At 32.9% G+C, this 25,888-nt stretch overlaps 1 protein-coding gene across 1 annotated transcript in view; it reads left to right on the top strand.

Annotated features, from left to right (window-relative positions):
- MMP16 (matrix metallopeptidase 16) overlaps window positions 1-25,888 on the top strand; it is a 281,597-nt gene that overhangs the window by 150,223 nt on the left and 105,486 nt on the right. The window contains exon 4 of the mRNA XM_008001035.3: window positions 8,980-9,284. Within this exon, the coding sequence (XP_007999226.1) occupies window positions 8,980-9,284 (305 nt within the window). The remainder of the gene's footprint in view (window positions 1-8,979; window positions 9,285-25,888) is intronic.

Here is a 25,888-nt window from a genome sequence, read left to right as displayed (position 1 = left end):
ACCTACCCTATACCATACAAAAACAATCAATAAGTAGTAATGGAACTAAAATGTATAATCAGCTATAGAACTGTACACCTTAGACAGCTCCATATATTGATACACTGTCTTCATTTCAGACAGTGTCCTCTTTTGACCTGATTTCCAAACTGTTGGCAGTGCACCCTATTTAGTATCTGTGAATCCTTATACTCACTATACTTTTTCTTTAAATGAAAGAAAGGAAGGAAGGAAGGATGGGAGGGAGGATTAAGAACTATTATATTCAGAACTGGTTATAATTTCACTCATGCTGTGTTCCTGTCCTGACAATGGCCTCAGCCGGTTTTAAGTATACAAGTAATTAGGTGTTTGTGTGTATAAACTTTCAGGTCATTGATAAACACAGCATCGGTTAACAGTCTGTTTTATAGCATGGGTTTGAATGTTCTCTGTGTCACTTATTACCTGTAAAACCTGCAAGTTACTTAGATCCACTAAATCTTAGTGTCCCAGCGTGCAAAGTGAATATTGTAACAATACTACCTCTATTCGTCCATTTTCATACTGCTATGAAGAAATACCCAAGATGGGTAATTTATAAAGAAAAAACGGTTTAATGGACTCACAGTTCCACATGGCTGGGGAGGCCTCACAATCATGGCAGAAGGCCAAGAAGGAACAAAGGTACAACTTACATGGCAGCAGACAAGAGAGCTTGTCCTCTTTATAAAATAATGATCCTTTATAAAACCATCTAATCTCGTGAAACATATTCACTATCACAAGAACATCACAGGAAAACCTGTCCCCATGATTGAATTACCTCCCACCGAGTCCCTCCCAGGACACATAGGGATTATGGGAACCGCAATTCAAGATGAGATTTGGGTAGGGACACAGCCAAACCATATCACTACCTCACAAAGTTTAGGGAAAATTAAGTAAGATAATGAGAAAAATAATAAAAGTAGCATAATGCTTGAAGTATAGTTAGTGTTTAATATATGCCAATTATTATCTTTACTTCTTTTAATTTACCAGACAAATAGCAGAAATTGGTTGAGAGTGCTCTGACAAGACTATGGAGAGTTAGAAATGAGAGCTAAGTATATTGCACTTTAAAGTTAATGTATATAAGATGTTAAGAAATTGTCTAGTGTATAGAAAGCATTATGCAATCATTTGCTATTCTTTTTTTCTAACAGTATTTAGAAAAAATAAATTAATAAGTAAAATCTGACATTTAAGCTCAAAAATTAATTGTTCATGGAAAGGGTAGCTGAACCTCTACCCTGACAATATGCAGACAGGAGTTGGGGTGAGAGTGGTGGAATCTAAGTTTTATTTGATAGCAAACTCATTATAAACCAACAGTATAATGTGACCCAGAAAAAGTTAAAATGACCAGATTACTTTGATATACAAAGCAGTGGTGATACTAATTTTTCTCTTTGGTTTTTTTGGCCAAGCTTTACCCAATATACAGTTTTCTCTTCTGGCTACCACATGTTTGGCTGCTTCCTGGAAAATTAATGTACTCCACTCAGATAGCAGTCAAAGCCGGGCATGGTGGCTCATGCCTGTAATCCCAGCACTTTGAGAGGCCGAGGCGGGCATATCACCTGATGTCAGGAGTTCGAGACCAGCCTGACCAACATGGTGAAACCCCATCTCTACTAAAAATGAAAAATTAACTGGGCGTGGTGGCGCATGTGTGTAATCCCTGCTACTCAGGAGGCTGAGGCAGGAGAATTGCTTGAACCCGGAAGGCAGAGGTTGCAGTGAGCGGAGGTCGTGCCACTGCACTCCAGCCTGGGCAACAGAGTGAGACTCCATCTCAAAAACCCAAAAACAATGATCAAAATTTAAGGGAACTGTAAATCAGTCTGCATGTGGAATAAAGCTAAGCGTTCTCAGCATCATGGCAAGTGTATTTAAGGGGGAAATTTCCAGTTATTCTCAAATTGTTAAAGACTTTCAGAAAAACCTAATATTTTAAATGATTGGAAAATTAAATCATACATCATATGAGTTATCTTCATTTTTGGAAGTATTTTAACCAAAAATTTATTCACTTAGGTTAAATTAGAGACTATGTGTGCATTTAAGTAATGGTTGGAAAGTTGGTTGTTGAATAAATTAGTTAATTCCAAACAGGCTTTGGTTAAACTTTTTTTTCATGACAATGATAGAAGCTTCTGAGTAACATAACTTTTATCAAATAGATCTGTATTACCCAATTGTTGAATATTAATAAAATGTACTTAGAATAAGTTCTTTTTCTCTTAGAAATCTAAATTCCAAAATGTTATTTTGTGTGACAATGGCCAATGGGACAGGTACCTAAATTATGAGATGAATATGAGTATTTATAATATATTAATTAATATAATAGTGCTGTATTGATTAGTTTTTATTTTTCCAGTATATTAATCCTTTAGCTCATCTTGTTTTTAAGTGAATGACTCCATTACAACTGAGGACACACACTGGAAGTTATTTTACTTTAATATACAGAGCAAAGAGGTTGCTAAGGAATTTTTTTTTTAATGATTCCCCAGAAACATTTTTTCTCTCTAAACCCAAAGAGTTCACTGAACTTGATGATCCTGTTGAGTTCAAAGAGAACTCAACTTGTGTATCCAGAGAATACATAACAGACTGAAAAAGCAGAACCCACTTAAACAACACCCAATGTAATGTGTACTTAATTAACTCTGCCCTGCATAGAAAGCCAGCATCTTGGGAAATAGCCAAATATTTAATGTAAGGCAAGGTTTCCTGGAGGGACTCCATATTCGCTTTCTATTTTGTGACCATTTCTCATACTTAAGAAAGAAGTTGTGAAACTCCATTAATTATACAAACATAATATGAATAAAAGTAAATTGGTCTATTTTATTTTCTCTGGATAGAATATTACAGCACATTCAGGATATGTTAGTAATTTAACTATACTCTGTTTATTCTCTTTTATTCTTAGCAATTGTCTGCATTCCCTGTTATAGTAAATTCCATTTAACTGATAATCACTTACATAAAATATTAGTATGCCTTTCCAAATAACTACTTTTTGTCTATTTAATTGAGTAAAGGGGATTTAGCCCTGTTTATATAAAAATATTTTGACATTATATTATGAGATATTTGTAACCCAACTAGATGCCACAGTATTTAGGATTTTTTTTTTCTAATATTAGGGATCAAACAATACTTTAAAAAGATTTATTACTGTATCAAAAACTTTAAAGAGGGCCGGCACTGGTGCTCACAACTATAATCTCAGCACTTTGGGAGGCCGAGATGAGTGAATCACTTGAGCCTAGGAATTCAAGACCATCCTGGGCAACATGGGAAAACCCTGTTTCTACAAAAAGTATAAAAATTAGCCAGGCGTGGTGGTGCACAACTGTAGTACCAGCTACTCGGGAGGCTGAGGCAGGAAGATTATCTAAGCCCAGGGAGATAGGGGATGTAGTGAGCTATGATTGTGCCACTGCACTCCAGCCTGGGTGATAGAGTGAGACCCTGTCTTAACCACAACAACAACAACAAAAAACTTTAAAGAGTTGTAACCATTCTTAATATGTAGAATTGTTATGAAATGAAATTGTTTTGATCTAATGATAAGACATCAATTTTATTTCCAAATCTAAATACTGTTTCACATTTATTATTTTTATTATATTATTTTGCTTCATTTTTCTCAACTCTTTTGTACTTATAAATAAAGACATTTGTTTTGTTATGTAAGACTGTGTAAGACATGGGCATTAAAGATAAAATTTAACAATTTTTAGATTAAAATTCCAAAATTTACCAAATTGGAAGTTTGAAAGAATCAGTGAAATAGTATAATAAAATGCCACTTATACTTCAAAAAGTGAAATCTATCATCTGTTAAAATAAGAAGTATACTCACTTTACTGTTTTCGCAAAAAGAAAGGGCCAGTAAAAATATTTTAAAATTAAATTAGCTTTATTAAGTTTTTCAGACTTTTACTCATTTTAAGTCAATGTCTTTTATTCTGCAAATATATTTAATCATTTCTGCATTTTTATTAGAATTGTTAGTAGCAATCTTGTTACCTCATGATCACTCTGTGACCTTTGTGAGTTCATTTATGAATAAATACAGAATACATCTCTCAATGGCATAAAAGTTTTTAAACTCTTGTTTTTGTTTGCACCTAGTTCAGAACTCTGGCTCTAACTTTGAAGCATACTTGTATATCTTGTATTTATTTATTTTTTTACTGCATAAAATATATCGTCAGAAGTCATTAAATTACCACTACATTGTATGTGTTATAAAAAGTTAGTAATTTAAATCATCTAAATTGGAAATTTTAACTATAATTTTTTCTGAACTTTCATAAAAAAGCAATTAGGTGTTACTATTTTTACATTATTTATACTGCTAATTCAACATAACCAAATCATTAAGAACACAATTAAAAACACATCATATGGCTGGGCATGGTGGCACACACCTGTAATCCCAGCACTTTGGAGGCCAAGGCGACCTGAGGTCAGGAGTTCGAGACCAGCACTGGCCAAAGTGGTGAAACCTCATCTCTACAAAATATACAAAAATTCACTGGCTGTGATGGTGGGCACCTGTAATCTCAGCTACTCGGGAGGCTGAGGCAGGAGAATTGTTTGAACCCAGAAGGTGGAGGTTGCAGTGAGATGAGATGATGCCACTGTATTCCAGCCTGGGTGACAGAATGAGACTCCATCTCAAAAAAAAAAAAAAAAAAAAAAATGCATCATATCATTGAAATTCATCATATATATTTAAATAAGAGCAATAAGTATTTTTCTTCCTAAAGTAATGTTGAATTTTCCATCTTTGTTTAATTCAAGTAAGACCACTGAGTACTCAGTCCATCAGTGACAGACTGGATTAAGAAAATGTGGCACATATACACCATGGAATACTATGCAGCCATAAAAAAGGATGAGTTCGTGTCCTTTGTAGGGACATGGATGCAGCTGGATTTGCATTCTTAGCAAACTATCACAAGAACAGAAAACCAAACACCACATGTTTTCACTCATAGGTGGGAACTGAACAATGAGATCACTTGGACTCGGGAAGGGAAACATCACACACCGGGGCCTATCATGGGGAGCGGGGAGCGGGGAGGGATTGCATTGGGAGTTATACCTGATGTAAATGACGAGTTGATGGGTGCTGACGAGTTGATGGGTGCAGCACAGCAACATGGCACAAGTATACATATGTAACAAACCTGTACGTTATGCACATGTACCCTAGAACTTAAAGTATAATAATAATAATAAATAAAAATTAAAAAATGAAATAATATCTATAATTATGTTTTTTCCTATTTTTTAATTTAGAATTTTAAATTTATTTTAACCAGCTATCTTTTTTCTTCCATAATATCCAAAATCCACAATTAAGTGGGCCTCCAGAAGATAAATAAAGCAGTGTCAGTTTCTAACTATTTATTCTGATTTATTATTGAAAATACACTTTCAGCTCACGTTTTTCAACCTTAATGATCCTTTTTATCTCCACCCTTCATGTGTGAAACTGGGCACTGACTTCCCGAATTCAACCTGGGCTCAGTGTCATCAGCATCCATAACCTTTTTATCTCTTTTTTGTAATCTTTTAATTTATGTTCAGGGGTACATGTGCAGGTTTGTTATGGAGGTAAACTCATGTCATGAGGATTTGGTGTACAGATATCTTGTATTTATTAATGACAATCATATATAATGTAGTTAAGCATATCTGGAAGCTAATCAGTACATAGCTTTGAAAAACACAGTGATGTGTTCTCAAATCCAAATAGTACTCCACATTTATTATTTTTATTATATATTTTGCTTCATTTTTCTCAAAACTATTATGTACTTACAAACAAATCATACTAACATGATTTATTTCTCTATTATAAGATTATTCTTTATTTGAAATCAAAATCAATTTATCCATTACATATCAAATCCGTCACCAATCCCCATGAACAATTCTCTCAGAACACATACTGAAACTAATTCTTCATATCTCCATGGCTATCACACACGTCCTGGTTTCTCTCTTCTCTTATGTGAACTTCTGAATGTTTTATTACTCCCATTTTTGTCCCCTCATCCATTTTTCCATCAGACACAGTGATCGTCATTGATCCAACTCACTGAGCAGTCCAGTTCTTTGAACTGGCCATCTTTGTTTGGCCTTCTCACCATTCCCCTGGCTGGAAACTCAGTGCTAGGCGTCTTGAGCTCCTTCTGCCATTGAAATCCTGTTTGTCATTTCCTCACCCCCTTACCATATGAAATTATCTTTTTTTTCTGTTTATTATTTATCTCTTATAACTAGAATATATAAGCACTGTGGGAGCAGAGTCTTGCCCACAGCTGTATCTCTGGCACCTGGAACAGTGCCAATTATGTAGTAAGTTCTTTCAATAATGTGTCATAGGAATATCAGCCCGCTAATGAGGGACTTCTGAAATCCCATAGGGTGCATAGAAAATAAAAGACTACTAGGAAAATTAATTTAGACAAAATTCAGTGTTACATTACCTTGCATGTTTCTTTAGCCATTAGACAGGAAATTTAGAGACTAGCAAGATAGACAAATGTCTGTGCTATCTCGTGCAGATGTTTATCTTCCTCAAAATACAGTTTTTAGCACCATGTTGAATATACCGTACAGTTAAAACAAACTAACAAAACAATAGCAACAAAATATTGCACAGCCTTCTCCGTGAGTAGGCATGAATTCTTTTGCTCTGTCCATCCTTTGGCTCAGGTCAAAAAAAGAAAATGCTGTCTTCCTCAGCTCTTCTTTTTTTCCTCATAGCCTATGTCTAATCCATCAGTATATCTTGGGAGATATATTCTCAAAATATATCCAAAATACAACCACTTCTCAAAATCTCTGCTGGTACCAACCTGGTCCAAAGCACCATCATCTCTCACCTGGATTTTTGCAATAGTTCCTGATGTGTCTCCCTGCCTCAACTCTTGCACCATATCACTATATTTTCAACATAATAGCTCAAGTCATTTATTAAATCATAAGTCAAATGTCATGTCTGTTCATGATGCTCCAGTTTTTCCCTTCTCAGAGCAAAAGCCAAACTCTTTAGAGTGGCCTACAGGGACCTACCTTATTTGGTCTCCTTCTAACTTACTGACCTCATATCCTGACACTTGCTCTCTCTCTGTGACCAAACTATACCAGCTGCCTTGCTGTTCTTTGAACCTGCCAAGAATATCTTCACTTCATCGCCTTTCACTTGCCATTTCTTCTTCCTTGCCTGCACTGTTTCCACTTGGTTTGCTATCTTATTTCCTTCATGTAATGAATAATATTTACCACCAAATAATCAATGTAAATATAATCTGGATATTTGTTAGAAAATAGTGATAAATGTATCTTAAATGTGTGGTCCAACATAGAATTTAAGGCAATAGATTTTTACCCAAATGTTTGGATTGAAACCCAGCTCTGCCACTTAGAGGTTTTTCTCTAAATTCTTATAAATCCCCACTGTGCTTTTGGTAAAATAGGTATAAATACTCATCTCATTGAGTTACTCAGGAGATTAAATTAGATAATGTGAAGTGCTTTTCTAGCTCATAGTAAATGCTTAATTAATACTATTTTTAGTTTACATAATTCCTGCCCAATATTTATAATTGTATTGACGTAGAATCAGGTTAAAAATATAATGTGCATATTATTTTTTCCACTGGAAAGTTAATCCTACAAGTTTTTCCATGCTGATTAAAAAGTCTTAAAACGGGAAAATAATTTTGAATCCTATTTATATAATGGCATGCATTACCGATGCCATGATTTAGCCATACTTCATCATTTTAAATTGTTTCACTTTCGGTTCTCTTTTATGATTGCATTTCAATATATATTCACCTGGATATGGTATCCCCTTTTTTGTAATAAAATAGTTTAATTATCAGTTGGGCATGGTGATTACTTCCTATATCCCAGCTGCTTGAAAGGCTAAGGTGAGAGGATTGCTTGAGTGAAAGAGTTCAAGGCCAGCCAGGGCAACACAATCAGACCCATCTCTAAAAAAGAAAAAAGAGTCAAAAAATTTTCATTAGTGTAAGTTCATAGATGTAACATTATTGGTTGAAGTGATCTGAAACTTATTTATGACTCCTCTGAAATTTACCCATTTTTTTCACATGCATGGTTTGAATTTATAGTGCTATAATATAAAAAATACACATACTAGTTCCATTTTTGTTGTTTAGAAAAAAACTGAGAAAAAATAAACATCTGATTTAGTGCTAAATGAATCAAGGACAATATTTATAGTGATTTAATCCATTTGTTATTAGCATTAGGACAAACTAAAGTACATGATGTCCAAGTTACTTCTTTAAATTCATGTAATTGTTTAACCTTTGTATTAAGTAGCTGTTTATTCACAATACATTTTTAACTAGAACAAATTAATAAGAAACAATAGAACATCAGAAATTACAGTTATTTGATCATTTCTTTAAAAATTAAGAAATAATCATGTATCCACTCAATTACTATTTACAGATCAAGAAGAGCATAAAGACATTGTTTGAAATTGATGTGTGTAAATACAATGGTATGCCTCTAAAAATTAGAAAAAATTGAAATTTTTATTTCATCTGAAAACTGTTGTGCCTCTTTGATCATTTGGCAAATCTGCCTTTCTCTTTCTTATCCAGAAGGTAAAGTAACTGATTGATCCAGTTACCCTACTGTTAACCATTCTGCAGAGATCTTCTCATTTAAAACTTTGATACATGAATACTATCCTGAAGAAAATTAAATGATTGCAAAGTAGTGAAATCTAACAATAGAGACAAGAGGAATGAGTATGTGTTATTTCTATTTAATATGACTATTTTCTCTAATATTTTACTTAACTGAATTGATCAAAACTTGTAATAAATTAACTTACACATAACAATACTGATTATTATATTTTCTAACTTTCAGTATAAAGAACGTAACTCCAAAAGTAGGAGACCCTGAGACTCGTAAAGCTATTCGCCGTGCCTTTGATGTGTGGCAGAATGTAACTCCTCTGACATTTGAAGAAGTTCCCTACAGTGAATTAGAAAATGGCAAACGTGATGTGGATATAACCATTATTTTTGCATCTGGTTTCCATGGGGACAGTTCTCCCTTTGATGGAGAGGGAGGATTTTTAGCACATGCCTACTTCCCTGGACCAGGAATTGGAGGAGATACTCATTTTGACTCAGATGAGCCATGGACACTAGGAAATCCTAATCATGATGGTGAGTACATGTTTGTTTTGCAGTGTAAATACTTCTATTATTATTTCAGAATACCCAAGAGATTTAACAATTCACAAACTTAAGGTATAGATCCTAAATTTACTTTTAAAATTACAAAGCAATATGTAAGCATACTTTTATGGCATATTAGGATAAGAATATGTGTGGGTCATCAGATAATATAGTTATATATGTGTTCTTTTGATTAAAGATTAGAACCTTACACTGTATCTATAAATACTCTAAAGTAAGTTTTATCTTCTTCACAATGTGATTCCTTAAAAGATTTTATAGTCAGTATTTAAGTCATGAAATACATATTAAGAAAATTCTGCTGTTTTTTACACCTTATCCCAGTGTTTCTACTTGTAATTTAATCCTGATTAGCATCTGTAGTCTGGCTTCTACTATATCTTTTCTACATTATTTTCTCTTCCTTTTTTTTTTTTTTTTTTTTTTTTTTTTTTGAGGTGAAGTTTTGCTGTTGTCGCCCAGGCTGGAGTGCAGTGGTGCAATCTCAGCTCACTGCAACCTACACCTCCTGGGTTCAAGTGATTCTTCTGCCTCAGCCTCCCGAGTAGCTGGGATTACAGTTGCCTGGCACCACACTCAGCTAATTTTTGTATTTTTAGTAGAGGCCGTGCTTCACCATGTTAGTCAGGCTGGTCTGTAACTCCTGACCTCAGGTGATCCACCCACCTCCACCTCCCAAGGTGCTGGGATTACAGACATGAGCCACCACACCCAGCCTAGTTTCTATTCTGTTATTACCTTTCTAGTCTATAATTTTTGCAGGCCAGGCGCAGTGGCTCACACCTGTAATCCCAACACTTTGAGAGGCCAAGATGGGAGGATCCCTTGAGCCCAGGAATTCGATATCAGCCTGGGTCTGCTTTTTAAACAAACTCCTTCTGTTTTTTACAAAAAAATTAACATTAAGAAAAAAAATATATCTGTGTATATATATATATACACACACACACACGCGCGCGCGCGTAATTTTTTGCTCCTTCTCTTTTGTCTATCATCCATTTCATTGGTCTCCCAATCTGATGGGACTATATAATTTATTATATTTTCATTACATCTTAATTTATACCAAAGATCATTTTTTGCAACTGCATGCCAACATATCTATCAGTTTTCTAAGCTTACAATTACTCTGATATGCATAAATAATGTAAAACTCAAACACCTCAATAACTTTTAGCTACTTAATATGAGAGTAGTTACTTAATATAAAAGGCATGTGTTTCTTCCTAGTCAACAATGCATATTTCAATTCTGTGTTTAAAAAAATTTGCAGTTATAGGATCATAGAATAAGATTTCTATATAGCCATATCAGCAGTTTTTATTGTGAAGACTTATTTTTCTTCTGATTGTAGAATGTTGTTCAACTATAAGTGTACATTTATTTAATGACAACTAATCACATAATAAAACTTTTAATTTCACCTTGATGAGTTAACCCTAGTCATGACATTAAGCTTTGTTTGTTCATAAGAGGGTTCAGTTACCTGGATTAGTGTAATTAATAGCCTTGCAGTTTTAGGATACCCAGGGTTCTGTCATGTTTTGGATAGGAAAAATTAGGTTGAGTTAAATTTCAAATAACATCAATTTCAAAGAAAAAATATAATAAATAACTGTTGATGTTTTCCAAAATACAGTATAGAGTAGTAAGATGATTTTTTTCAAATGGTTATTAATAGTTGTATGTGCTGTAATATTAAATTATTATTACATTTTTAAGAACAGGTTTGAAGACTAGTGGAGATTTTAGTATAATAGAATGAAAAGCCAAAAACTTTGGAGGCCAACAGACTTATGTTTACATGCTGGCTAATTATTCAAAAATGTGTAGACTTGTTTTTACCATGCAGTTTATATTGCAGGTCTGTAAGCACTATAAGTAGAAGTGCTTTTTATGCAGGCATGTTTAACCTACTGTATACCTGAGCATCTAATAATAAAATATCTGGAACACAGTAGTTGGGGCATACCAGTTTGACACATAAATCATTTAAAATAAAACATGTTTTTTTTTTTTTTTTTCCAAAATCACACAGGGATTCTAGTGAAATAATTCAGACTTCTTGAAGTCAAATTAAAAAATTTTTTAATAATATAAGAAATGCTTGCATTCTAAATGATTGACAAGAATAGCACTTATAATGGTAGAATTTTACTGACACAGGCTGCATTTACTTCCAGGGGAAAGATTTTGTTTTGATATTCTGAAAAGATAAAATTGTATTTTATTGCAATAATGGATCTAATCATTAAAACAATTGTAAAATGGATCTAATCATTAAAACAATTGTAAATCTATAGTTTTGACGATGTCAGTTTGACTTTGTGACCTCTTAAATTTAAAATTATTAAAATCCTATATGAAAGAAATGTCTATCAAGTTCCCTATATTTTGTCTTAAAATATTGAAGTCCTCCATGAGGAAGGTTGCATGAATTCTTTAGCTATATGCTTTATTAGCTGGGTTTTTTTTTTCTTTTCTTTTCTTTTCTTTTCTTTTTTTTTTTTTTTTTCCAGAGACAGGTTCTCGCTATTTTGCCCAGGCTGGACTTGAACTCTTGGGCTGAAGCAATCTTCCTGCCTTAGCTTCCTGAGTAGCTGGAATTACGGTATTACCTGGTTTTTAGGCATCAACCAACACTCTGAAAATAAAATCTTTTGGGAAAAAAATCTACAGGGAGATTTTATGAGAAGAAATAATAATGTTTACACGGATTTGAGTGTGGTCAGTGCTTAGAATGCTTAATAGTTTTGTATGATTTAAGACTTTTTCCAAGGAATGTATATGTGGGAAAAAATTCTGAAATATAACGTGGCCTAAGGGGAACAATCAGGTCAATGCACTTTTGGCTGACAGTATTCATCAGTCGACTTCCGGAGTATGTTAAATATGTTCTTAACAACTCTGGAAGTATAACATTCTTTAGGCATAGACAAATGACCAAAAAATGTGAACAAAACAATTGTTTAATATTTGAGTTTTTATTTGGAGAAAACTTTGTGTTTACCTGTCTAACAAGAACACTGTGCTGGTGAATGAGCCTGAAGGAGAGGACTCTGCAAAATAATAGTGTCTCAGAATTTCAAGAGATTAGGGAGACATTAATTGACTGTTGGAGATGTGATGCCATAAAGATTTACTGCTTAATTGAAATTCAAACTTTTAACCAGCAACAGCAGGGCAGCTAGAGTAGTGTCGGGCTGAAGTATTGATCATTTATCAAAAGAACAGCCTCTGTCTTTGCTTGTGGTACTGGTGGCTGTGGGGAGAATTAATTCATTTTTACATTCGCGATTCTAACTATGTGTGAGACTATCTTTTTATATCACAAATATGAAGGCACAATTCTGACATCTTCATTGATAAACTTTTTCTTTTCTTTATTCTAGTCCTGGAATGCCCCCTGGCTTACTTACCTGGATTATTTTCTTTCTCTTCTATTCACAGCTCTTGAGCAGCTAGGAAACAAAGCAGCTTGTTTATTTAGCAAAAATGCAAATGAAAGAGCCTCTTGATAAGTACCCAGCACATTTTCCAGAGCATATTGCTCAGCTAATGAAGGCAATTTGAATTCTGTCTACCTTAAAAGAGATAAACAGTGTCTTAGGCTGCCAGTAACCCTTAATTCATTGTTATCTACTTTCCTATCAATTTGCTAATAGTCATACCTTTTGAAAATTCAAGCTAAAGACCATTAAGTGAATTACAAAATAGTTTTATTAAAATAAACACATTCACACACACTTATATACACAACCCTAATACAAATAATGCCTTTTTTAAGATTTTTTATTTTCGTGGAATGAATCAGCAACACAGTTAACATCATTAACTATTTTAAAACATGCAAACTAATTCAAAATAGAAAATATTTATCATGATAGTAGTTTTAAAAAATATACATTGCCTGAATGTGAGTTGGAAAATTTAACTCCAGCAAAATGTTAAGATTCATTTTGAGCAACAATAGGACATTGTTTCCTTGTCTATGGTTAAAGTTAAAATGGTGCTATCAATGTAAAACAAACGTATCACAAGGATTCTTCCTAATTAGACAAGCATCTACAGCAGTAATATAATTTTAAATGGATACCCTCCAAGCAAAGCAGGTTATCTATTAAAATAATATGTAAAACTTATGACAGAAAAAAATATCTAGAGGCATATCCTATTTTAACACATAGTTGCAATTTTGTTAAAAAGAATACATTGCAGTGAGTGCTTGCTGTCAGGAAGTTCACTGCCTAACATAAGGAGATAACCAGGAAGGTTATCAACGCTGTTGTAGCAGGCTGTCAAAAAAAAAAAACAAAAAGAGAAAAATTATGATAAAAATGTCATCTGAGACATCAAAACCATTAAATTCAATTCATCATTCACTGTGAAGTGATTGACATCTACATCCAAACCCACTCATTCCTGAGTACACCTAGTTTAAGTTAAATATGTTCATGGTGTGATACTTGAGTCAATGGACAGGACTTAGGCTGACCTTGGATAGTTAGCTTTCTGTAACTGAGATGTCCATTTGGTGCCATACTACAGAAAACACTTGTGTAGAAGTAAACCTAAGCCTTCCGCAGGTTTACTTCTGTACAGGTTTACCTCAGGTTTGCCTTCCCAACCTTTCCTGGTCATTTTGCAACTGCACTGCTACATAATGTTTCTCAGAGGCCTACAAAATTTGAACTTTGATATTTGAGGAAAGAAAGAGTTAATACTGCATTAGTCCGTTCTCAGACTGCTATGAAGAACTACCTGAGACAGGGGAATGTATAAAGAAAAGAGATTTAATTGACTCACAGTTCTACATGCTGTATGGGAGACTTGGCTGTGGAGGCCTCAAGTGAACTTAAAATCATGGTGGAAGCGCTAAGGAAAAGCAAGCATATCTACACATGGTGGGAGGACAGAGAGAGAGAGTGAAGGGAAAGTGCTACACACTTTTCAACAACCAGATCTCCTTAGAACTCACTCAGTATCACAAGAACAGCAAGGTGCAAATCTGCCCCATGATCCAGTCACCTTCCACTAGGCCCCTTCTCCAGTACTGAAGATCAGATACCAACTGGATATTTATGAAGATGCCTATCAGTCAGTACAACCAACTGTGGGAACATTGTCTAAATTTATCTGTCCTGGAGTTTTTGAAAAGGAAAGGACTTGATATGGACAGTCAAGGACCTTAACTCATCCTTAAAATAAGTTAACTTATTAAGATTTTAAATTCTAAAAATATTAACTCTACCACATTTTTCTTATCATGTTTTAAAACTGGAGAAGGAACTCTCTTAATAATTCGGCTTTCACAACTATTATGGAAGATTATGTATGTTTGCTTTTAAAAACATGACTTCTTTCCTTTTTTACTGGAATGAGCTTCATTTTACTGAATCTGTTTCATTTTACAAGACTGGTAAACCAAAGTTTCATAGTACTGACTTTTTAAAAACCTTTCAATTACATAGCTTTACATGATTACTATGCAGTCTCTACTTGGTTATTTATTTTTAGATCCTTGTGTGCAGTTGGAAAATAGCAGAAAATCTGATATAGTCACATTCACAAAAATATGTCACTTGTTAGTATTACACAAATGTATAAAAGGATCACAAACATTAAAATGCATATAATATAGAGTTCTAGATAAAGGGAAGCAGATTAAACCAGAAATTCCTATGGCTTAACACAACTGATTTTATTTCTTGCCCTTGTGGTGGGATAGAGGAGCTCTATCCAAACACTCTATCAGAGACACCAAGAATAACGAAGGCTTAGCATCAACACATGACTTTGGAAGTTGCCTCAGGTGTCAACGTCCAGGCAGCAGTTGATAAATTTGCTCATGTGAGGGATTTATTTGCCATCCTCTGGTATCTGTGGGGCATTGGAGGACTCCCTGCAGACACCGAGATGCACAGATGCTCAAGTGCCTTATATAAGATGGTTTCGTATTTGCATATAACCTGTGCACAATCTCCTGTATATTTTAAGTCATCTTTAGCCTACTTATACTACCTAAAACAAGGTAAATGCTATGTAAATAGTGGTTATACTGTAATTTTTAGAGAATAAGGACAAGAGTTAAAGAGTTTGTACATATTCAGTACAGATGCAATCGTGTGTTTTTTTGTTCAAATATTTCAATCCATGGTTTATTGACTTCATAGATGCAAAAGCCATGGATATGGAGGGCCAACTATTCTACTAAACTGTTTCATTTCCCCCCTGGTTGCACTAAAGTGCAATACTATGGCCACACCTAATCACAAGGAAGGCAGGAGAAAGGTGACAGGTTTAATGAACAGCTAGTCCATGTCTGCCACAACAATATGTTGAGAAGTAAATCAATACTACTTGAATTTTATATATACTTTGAATCTCTTAGTAAGTTGTTTAATCATAATTCATACATATTTTGCCCTATTATCCATTATTTAGCTATTGTTATTTCTCTTCTCTTACATAGTCTGTGTAGAAATGGTCTTTCTAATTCATCTTTAAGGTTTTTTTTGTCCTTTATTCTAGACAACAAGACAAAATGAAATCGAAGGTTCAATTTTCATCCCCTTTTTTCAATATAGACAATATCTTTAAGTTTCCGGAAAAAATCCAGTTGGTCTGAATTAATGATTTAATGGCATTATTGCTTAAATTATCTAAGACTAGTAACAGATTTCTACTTTAGTTTTGTACCTTTTTTGCAGAATTACAGCCATACCACTTTAAAACCTAATATGCTACAATTTTAGTAAATTTCTTACAGTGTAAACAAGGCAACACTAGCTACTAACAACAACATTTAATTTATAACTCTCTTCTTTAGTTGAAATCAAGAGTTGCCAGAACCCCCACCCTCTTCCCTAAATCTATTGACTACATGTCATGGAACCAGCAGAAATAGACCTTGTTATAATCCACAGTGGAGATTGTAGCTTTGCCATTGATTTAATGCATCAGAAAAAGAAGAATGCGGGCATCAGGAAGATTCCACCTCTGTTCAATAAAACTGTACGTACCAGATGCATATGTCCTGAGCAATGGGAATTGACCTAAGACCATGGAATATCGGCCTGCTTTCCAGGTTTTAATTGAAAAGATTATTTGACCAGCATGTAAAAAAAAAAAGTAGTGAAAGTAGGAGATACTATAAAAAGCCTCTCTATGGGTTATCATCAACCTTAATCAAAGATGCATAAAGAAGAAAACAATTTAAAAAAAATAAAGTGCTAATTTAAGTGCACAGTTAATACATTCCAAACACAATTCTAAATTAGTTTTATGTATTTAACTCATTTATTCCTCAAAACAAATTTGTAAAATATATAGTGTAATTACTTCCATTTTGCAAGGGAACTGAGGCAGAAAATTTTTAACTTGCCTAAGGTTAGGTAGTCGTAATAACAGAATGATACCATTAAAAGGATACTGAAGAATCAAGGAAAAAGGGACACCTACTTGAAGACTCAGGAAAAAAAGGCTGTCACTGAAAGTATTTTATCAAGAAAACCAGAAAAACAATATTAGAAACAACTCAGAACATCCATTAAAAGCTTGCTATGGGTCAGGAAAAGAAAAACTGTTATTACTGTAAAAACTGACTCTGTCATGTGGAAGAAAATCTTGGTAAGCCATTTCTAGGAAAGTATGAATAGATAAAATGATGTGAAAGCCAAGGATAAAGTATAGATATTGAAGATCTGGTAAATACAGCTTAAGAATGCAAGATTCTCTCAAAGGATGGAGGAAGGAAAATTAAAGCAAAATAAGCAAACAGATAATAGCAAAAATGTTCAATTCTAAAATGAGACAGTAGTGTGCAATTCAGAAGTCATTTTATTCACTACAAAATTGATAAAATCAGATCCATAAATACATATATCCTGTAAATAAAGAAAAAGATTCTTTCAGTCACTATGCAGGAAAAAAAATTATTCCCAAAGGACTAAAAAGTAAAACTAACCATTATTTTTACCCCTGCTATGCAAATTTCTAAAAGACAATAGAAGAAAATAGAAGACATAATATTTTGTATATATTCTAATTACATACATATTATTTTCATTATTAAATTATATTTGTAAAGTATTCCCTTATAAATATTTGTTTTAGAAATCATGTATCCTGAATTATACTTCCTGTGATTTAGTAGTAACATAATATAAAGATATAAACAAAATTTGAACTGAACATTCAGTATTTATATAAAATATGATGTTAACATAGAAGTCTGATAATGTATTTTCACATATTCATCCTTCAACAAACATTTTTTTGATCATGCTATTTTGGGATACTTGATAGAAACCCTAGGGAAAGACTTAGCATTATGTAAATTTAAATGAAAATTTTAATGATCTATACTGCCATAAGAGAAGCAGAATTTTACAACCTAGAATAGATATATAATACACTGATTTTAACAAGTAACATGTAGATATTTTAAAAGAAAACTCTTGGAATGACTACTTCTGGAAGACAAAATATTCCAGAGATTTTTCTTACTACTAAAGAAGTAGATAAGCAATAAGGTACCATTTGTATTGAATATTTTGACATCACATTCAGGAAGGATATCTCCAAATGATCAATAAAACAGTGAGCTCAAACTAGAAGTTTTGAGTGTTGAGTATGTGTGAAAAGCAGAGACCAAACCTTAGTTCAGGGGCAAGGTGAGCAAATTGAATCTGAAGCTCCCACGTTAAAATACTGCACTTGGATATGGACAAAATGATACACATACATACACAGCTCCCTGCATAAGAAAATATATATCCTCTAAAGGAAACATACTGGATTTAGGCACCCAGCTATTTTCACAGGGGGCTATCATGCAAATAGAGGTTTAGGAGCAAAGATCACTAACACAGAAGGAAACAGATTATCATGAATGAGAATCAGCTCTAAACAATAGATTAATCTCCAGGATTTCAGATACTGGGACTATGAAATTAAGTTGCATAATCTTAAAATAGGATATCTTTTAAAACTTCGGGATATCTTTAAAAAGGAAAAAATGGAATCACAGAATTGAGCAGACATCAAGTGACTATGTAAAGGAACCAAGAAGAGCTGAGGAATAGAACTTTAGAAATGTAATAGTAAGAATAAAATGTAATCATAAAAATTAGATTGAATAGCAGGCTAGGATTGGTTGAAGAAATATTTTGTGAACAAAAAGATAGATTTGCAGATAGTAAATCTGTAAATTGCAGTACGGAGAGTAAAAAAGATAGGAAATATTAAAAGGTAAGATATATGGGAAATAGGACAAAATGATGTAATATGATACAAGAAGTCCCAGAAGGAGAAAACTGAGAAAATGGTGGAAAGATATGAAAGGTGCAAAGTATGCTTGTTGATAATTATCTAGAAGTATAAATATGAATCCACAGATAGAGGAAGCTCAATATATTCAAAGCAGCATAAACTAAAGGCATGCACGTGCACACACGCACACATACACACAGACACTTATATTAACTGCTGTATACCAAAGAGAGGATTTTTTCCAAACCAACAGATAGAAAAGACTCATTATGTGCAATTTCACAGGAAACTCTCATAGTCACTGAAAAGTCAAGATGACAGTGGAATACATTCAAATGCCAAAAGGAAATAACTCGACCTAGAATTGCCCAGCAAAACTCTTTCAAAGGTTAGGATGAAAAAAAAAAAAAAGTATAAAAGGTGAGGCAGTTGACCATTGACTTAACAGTTCTTCAAAACTTTCTGAGACATGAAGTACAGGAAGAAAGAAAATATTCCTAGAAAAAAACTTAGATGAAATAATTTTGATGAAAGAAAGTAATAAACATTGCATGCATACATTAATAAAAATGTGTAATCTGTGTAACTAAAAAGACATAAAAGATTGCATAATAACAGCATGTAAACCATAAGACACAAGAATTAAAATGTTCTCAGATCCTTATATTGTTTTAGCATTAAGGAATTAATTTTTTACTGTATTAAGTGGGCATAGTAAATCTTCAAGGATAACCAATAGTAGAAGAGGTAACAATAGAAGAAAACCAAAATAAATTTAAAATTGTAACAGAAAAAACTATAGTTTTTAGAAAACAAGCAACTAAAAATTATCGCATAAAAAAGCAAATAAAGTGACCAGATGATAATATGATAATTTTAAAATTTCAAACATATCAGTAACCACAATGAATATAATTGAACTAAACTTGCCATTTACAAAGTAAAGTTGTTGGAATAAATAGAAATAAAATTCTATCTATAGTTTATAACAATTTATATACAAAATGTTATAGCAAGTGACAGTGAAGATGTGAATCAGCAAGGACATTTATACCTGCTATGTAGGAGTATAAATTGTTCAAACAGTTGGAGAAAAGTTTGGAATATAAATTGTTCAAACAGTTGGGAAAAAGTTTGGAGTATAAATTGTTCAAACAGTTGCAGAAAAGTTTGGCAAACACCTAGTAAAATTGAACATTTACATAAATATTTACCGAATTTTTTTTTTTTAATTTTGGTTTATTGGCATTATAAAGGAAGCCTTGCCCTTGTGCATTAGTACATATATACAAGAATGTTTTCATGGCATCATTGCTTTTAATAGCCAAAAAAAAGACCATTTAAATGTTAGGAGAATGAATATATAAAATTCTTATTTATTTACAATGTGGAGTATTAAGAGACAGGGAAATATAGTACTACGGCTACAAGCAACAATCTAGATGAATTTTAAAGACAATAATGAATGAATAGGGCAAATTGCAAAAGACTAGATATAATATAATGACATTTTTTCTAAGGTTCAAAACAAACAAAATATATATTCCATTTGGATATAGGCATGTAAATGTGCTTTTCGAAACAGCAAAGGATACCACAAATTTGAGGATAATGATTAGTTTTGAGGGAGGTAAAAGAGTAGAAAAAGAACAAACATACATGAGTAGATATAAAGGAGTTGGCAATATTCTGTTTTGAAGTTGGGATGGCAGATTTTCAGATGCATGTTATTATGTTTTAAAATTAACAATAAGGTATATTTTGCTGTATGTATCTAACTATAATTACATAATATCATAGGGTCTTGCTGAGCATATTGAACCCAAATAAATATTGTTTGATCTTAATTGAATTTTACCAGTCACATTGAATTGAAGTTTTCATGCACAATGGAGCATTTGAATTGAGAATTGAAAGAAAAGTGTAATTCTGACAAAGAGAAATGGGAAGAAAGAAATGTTAAAGCAAAAGAACTATATGGGAAAGATCATATTAAAAATGATTAGGAATATTTGTCTAGAACCACGTTTCTCAACCTCAGCACTATTGGTGTTTTGGAACAGATAATTCATTGTTGGGGTAGGAAGAGAGATGTTCCTGTACATTACAGGCTTGATGTTTAGCAGTGTTCCTGGCCTCTATCCGTAGATACTGGTAGCATTTCTGAATTGTAATAACCAAATATCTCCAGTCTTTTCTAACAGTCCCCTAGGAGATAAAATCATCCTCAGTTGAGAATCACTGGTCTAGAAGACAAGGTAATTAAGAGTGAATAGTAGTAATAATATGAAGACTAAGAAGATTGCTTTTATCCAATTTGTTGAAGTAAGTTAGTAACATGCTAATGAGGTTGGATTTCTCTTAGGGCCCATTGGAATCTACTGAATGCTTTTCAACAAGGGAGTAAAATGAGTATACCTGCAATTTAAAATATTGTATCCGTGTTGCAGGATATGAGATCTATTAAGGCGTGAAATATGAAGGGTTGAGTATGACCTGTTCTGAGCTTATTTCTCTATTGAAATGGTTTTTTGGCCTTTTTTCAATATTATCTCCCATACTATTACTATTATTTATTTCAAAATATATATAGTCATGTGAAACATAATTGTATTTTGGACAATGATGGACCTCATATATGATGATGGTCCCATAAGATTATAATACCATTTTTTCCTGTACCTTTTCTATCTTTAGATATGTTAATATAGATACACAAATATTTATAGTTGTGTTATAGTTACCTACAGTATTCAGTACAGGAACATAGCTGTACAGGTTTGTAGCCTAGGAGCAATAGACTATACCACATAGCCTAGGTGTGTAGTAAGCTTTACCATCTAGGTTTGGGTAAGTCCACTTTAATGTTGGCACAATGACAAAATCACCTAATACATTTCTTGGAGCCTCTCCCCATCATTAACTGACACATGACTGTTCTAGAGACTTATGGGGTATTAAAAATAGAACAGTTTTGAAGACACTCTACAGGCAATTGTGGGTTTTATTTAAATTAGATTATTGTACAAAATAAAATGTAGAAGCATATGTAAGAAGCAACTTTTTAACTTCAGGAATTGACTTATTCAGTGTGAAAATTCTGCTAACTCCACCTGACTCTAGAGCAAGAACTCTTCCTGACTTCTCTGTAACAATTGTATTTCATGTTTGTTAAACTCACCACTTACAGGTTTTTAAAAATTGTGATGTCTTAAATTGTATCTTGGACATATCGAATTTTAAATTTGCTCATTCATAACAGAAAAAACTTGTTTTTTATTTAACACTGAGTTATTCAATTTCAGAGTTGAAGAAGTTGTTTCATATTGTATAGTATTGAAGAAGAAATCTCAAAATAATAACTTAATTCCAATTTCTCTTACCTTATTTTGACATATATAAAATGGAACTTTATTCTCTATTACTGGCCCATATTATATTAGTCTCTCTATATATAAATTATCCAATCTAAATTTGCTAAAATTAGATAAATGTCTCTAATTTTTTCATGTTAACTTTTAAAACCAGACTTTATTTTGTTCCCTTCATAATATATGTTTTCCAGATACATACACACACGTACATATATACCTATGCAGGATACTTCATACCATGTATAAATTAAACAAAATTTTTAAATGTTGTAATTTAGGTTATTTTTTTAAAGCAAAATTGGCACTTCGTTAGAACATTCTTTTTGCATACAAACATTGATTTTTGTATAGCCACCTAAAAAATTAATTTTGTTATTAAATGTCTGTTGGATAGAATATTAGATCAAGAAAACAGCATCGTTTAGCTCTGGTATGTTTACTCATTCGGGACAGTGACAAAGAAGGAAATACCAACAAGAATATGTATCTGTATGCATACTAAGTACTTTTTAATGATTATACATTAAACCAGAGGCAAATAACCCCTGTTTAAAGTGGAAGTTTTTAACCTATGAAAGCTTTTTGTTATAGTGATTTTGCTGACACAGTTTATTGACAAAATTTTAGCCAGATGACAGGGATTAATGGTTTTTGTCTAATGGAAACATTGGAGAAATGTACATTTCTGTTATGTATGTTATTTCTTAGGAAGATGATTCAGATAAATTAAATTGGGTATAATTTAAACTTTTTAGACTTATCTTAAGTTTCCAATCTGATTCCTGGCCTCAATAAATAATGCATCTTAATTTACTAATATTGAAATCAGTTTAGTTAAATTTGTAGGTCTTTTCTACCTCTTAATTTCAGTTATTGTTTCTGTATGAATTTCTGCCTTGAAAACAATGACTGAATTTTATGCCCACTTCCTTCCATCATAAACTCCTGTTCAGTCCCTCAAGACCCTTATCTAATCAACCTAATAATCTTTTCCTAATCACTTTCTCTATATAACTTTACACCTTCCTTTGTAAGTTTGTGGCATGCATGGAAATATAGCACCTTTCCATGACTATCTTAAGAGCATAATGAATTCTTATGGAATAAATGAAATCAAACTAGAGGCAATGTACTTTACAGAATAAACTTTTAAACAGAATAGATTATAAGTTTTGAATTTGCTCAGTATATCTAAAACAATGATTCTAACTCAAGTAGTAGAAGTACTTCGAGTAGAACTCTTCACATTTGAGGCTGAAGATACTGAAGAAAATAAGAGAATCTTTGAGGAAGCACTGGGAAATACTTCTCTTTATCTATGTTTATTATCAACTTATATAATTTAGTCTTAACTAACCTAAATTGCCATGATTTATTTTTCAGCCTTAATACTTTCTTTTCTGAACATAATCTCTTCATTTCAACACTGATAAGTTGGGGTGGTGAGATGAGGAAGGTGATGAGTCTCACCACATCTTCGCTCAGGTTGAATCTTCTGTCCATCTCTATTCAGGACCTTAAGGCTTTATATTCACATAATACATATGCTTTTTAGCTTATGTGAATCTCAAATGATAAGGTCAAAATAGCATACAAAAAATTATTTACTTCATTTTCCTAAATAACTTCAACCTCATTATTTCTGTGGTACCACTCTGAGTACCACCACCCTTCCCATTCAGATTGACCCAGATATGTGACATTAATTTACCTAGATATTTTAAATTCAACACCATGCAGTCTGGTGCCTACCTTGTTCTTCTTAGATTTGACCTAATGGACTCTGTCAAAATCTTTCTTCTTCAAAAATACTGATGTAGCCAGATACCCACTCTGACATATCTATATCCATACATCTTCATTTCATACAGACCAAGAACAAAATGATTGTTGGTCTTCAGATAAAGACTTGCCATTTTTCTCAATGCCAATATCACATCTATTGGCAATAGAACAATTGAGAATTAATTATTCTGTAGTAACATCCCTTAAACTGACCATACCTTTGTTTCTCTTTTTGTAATGTGTGGGGTGGGGAAGAAGGTGGTAGTTGAAAAGGATACAATCACCATTTAAACAAGTTAAATATGACAATCCACTTACTTCAATACCTGGTAAATAATAAATATTAAAATAAATATTAAAACATTCATTTATTTCCTGGTAACTACAGTACCAACTACACATTTTGATTTATCGTTAAACCCATAATTTCTAGTAAATCTTTTACTGGAATATGGTTTATAATATTTTTAATCATATAAACAATATCTTTGTGTAAATTTTTTTTAACTGGAAGTTAGAAAATTATTAAAATCTTTAAGACTTTCACTCAAAGATAACCACTGCAGTTCTGATAAATTTAATCACTCTCCTCAGTAGATATATATTAATTACTAGATAAAGCAGAGATGTATATCTGGGCAGCTGTATGTACAATTGTTATGAATTGTTCATAATTTTAAAATATGTCTAATGACTAATACATAGCTTTAAAATATGTCTGATGACTAATATCTAAAGAGTCATAATATTCTGGCATGTGATATAATAGGATTATTTTAATGGCGAAAATTCAGGTTATCTCTAATTTTAGCTCTTAAATATACTGTAATGAACACATTTATGGCCAGGCGTGGTGACTCACGCCTGTAATCCTAGCATGTTGGGAGGCCCAGGCGAGCGGATTGCCTGAGCTCAGTTCAAGACCAGCCTGGGCAACATGGTAAAACCGCGTCTCTACTAAAATACAAAAAAAAAAAAAAAAATAGCCATTTGCCTGTAGTCTGTAGTCCCAGCCACTCGAGAGTCTGAGGCAGGAGAATTGCTTGAACCCAGCAGGCAGAGGTTGCAGCAAGCCGAGATGGTGCCACTGCACTCCAACCTTGGCGACAGAGCGAGACTCCATCTCAAAAAAAAAGCGCATTTATGTGCGTAAAATTTAGTTTACCACTCTAGTGATTTCTTTATGATAGAGTCACATAATTATTTGGTCAAGGAACATGAACATTTTTAAAGAACTTAATACGTTGTTATGTTGTTTTTCAAAAACGCAGAGCCAGTTTATACCCCTACCAGTAATATATAAAAGGGACAGTTCATTTGACCCTGAACATAACAATAACTATGAAAGTAATGGTGAAAATAATAACTAAATTGCAAATAATAATAGTATTACTGAATATCAATTTCTGTTAGGTGCCATAGGTGAATTTTTATTTAATCATCACTGAACCTCTATTAAGTTGATTCTATTATTATCTTAACTTTACAGATGAGGAAGGTGAAACACAAAGAATTAGATAATGTGTCTGAGGTAATAGTTGTAGGTGGGGATTCAGGTTATGTACCCAGATAGGATGGCTGCACAGCAGGCACACAGATTCAGCCACTCAAAGCTATCCACCTGAGTATTAACTCTAATAATACCTGATTTTTCACCTTGACCAATCTAATAGATAAGAATTTAATTTCACTGATTTACATACTTTGTTAATACTGAAAGGCACATATTTTTGTGTGTATTACTCTATTGTATGTGTTTTGTGAATTTTCACTAGCTATTTTCTGCCTTTGTGCCTATTATACTACTCTACTGAGTTATTTTCATTAATTTGTAAGACATATTTAAATAGAAAGGATATTAAATGGTTATTTCATTTTCTTCCGCTTGGTTATTTCTAGGAAATGGGAGAGAGCCAAACTTTTTTCACAAGAAATTATAAGGAGGCTATCTCCCTTTTAATTGCCTATGGAAAGTACCATTCACTTATTTGGGTACCAGGCTAGCAGTTAATAGGTTATTTTCTCTGTGTTGCATTACATTTTTTCTGTCCCACAAAAATATTTTATTGATACACTGGGAAAGGCTAGTATTCAAATTTGATCCTAATGATATTTTAATTTTAATGACTTTTCACATAG

This window comes from Chlorocebus sabaeus, chromosome 8 (genome assembly GCF_047675955.1).
Source record: "Chlorocebus sabaeus isolate Y175 chromosome 8, mChlSab1.0.hap1, whole genome shotgun sequence".
Classification (NCBI taxonomy): Eukaryota; Metazoa; Chordata; class Mammalia; order Primates; family Cercopithecidae; genus Chlorocebus; species Chlorocebus sabaeus.
The sequence above is the reverse complement of the archived record's forward strand: the minus strand, read 5'-3'. Positions and strand labels throughout refer to the sequence as shown.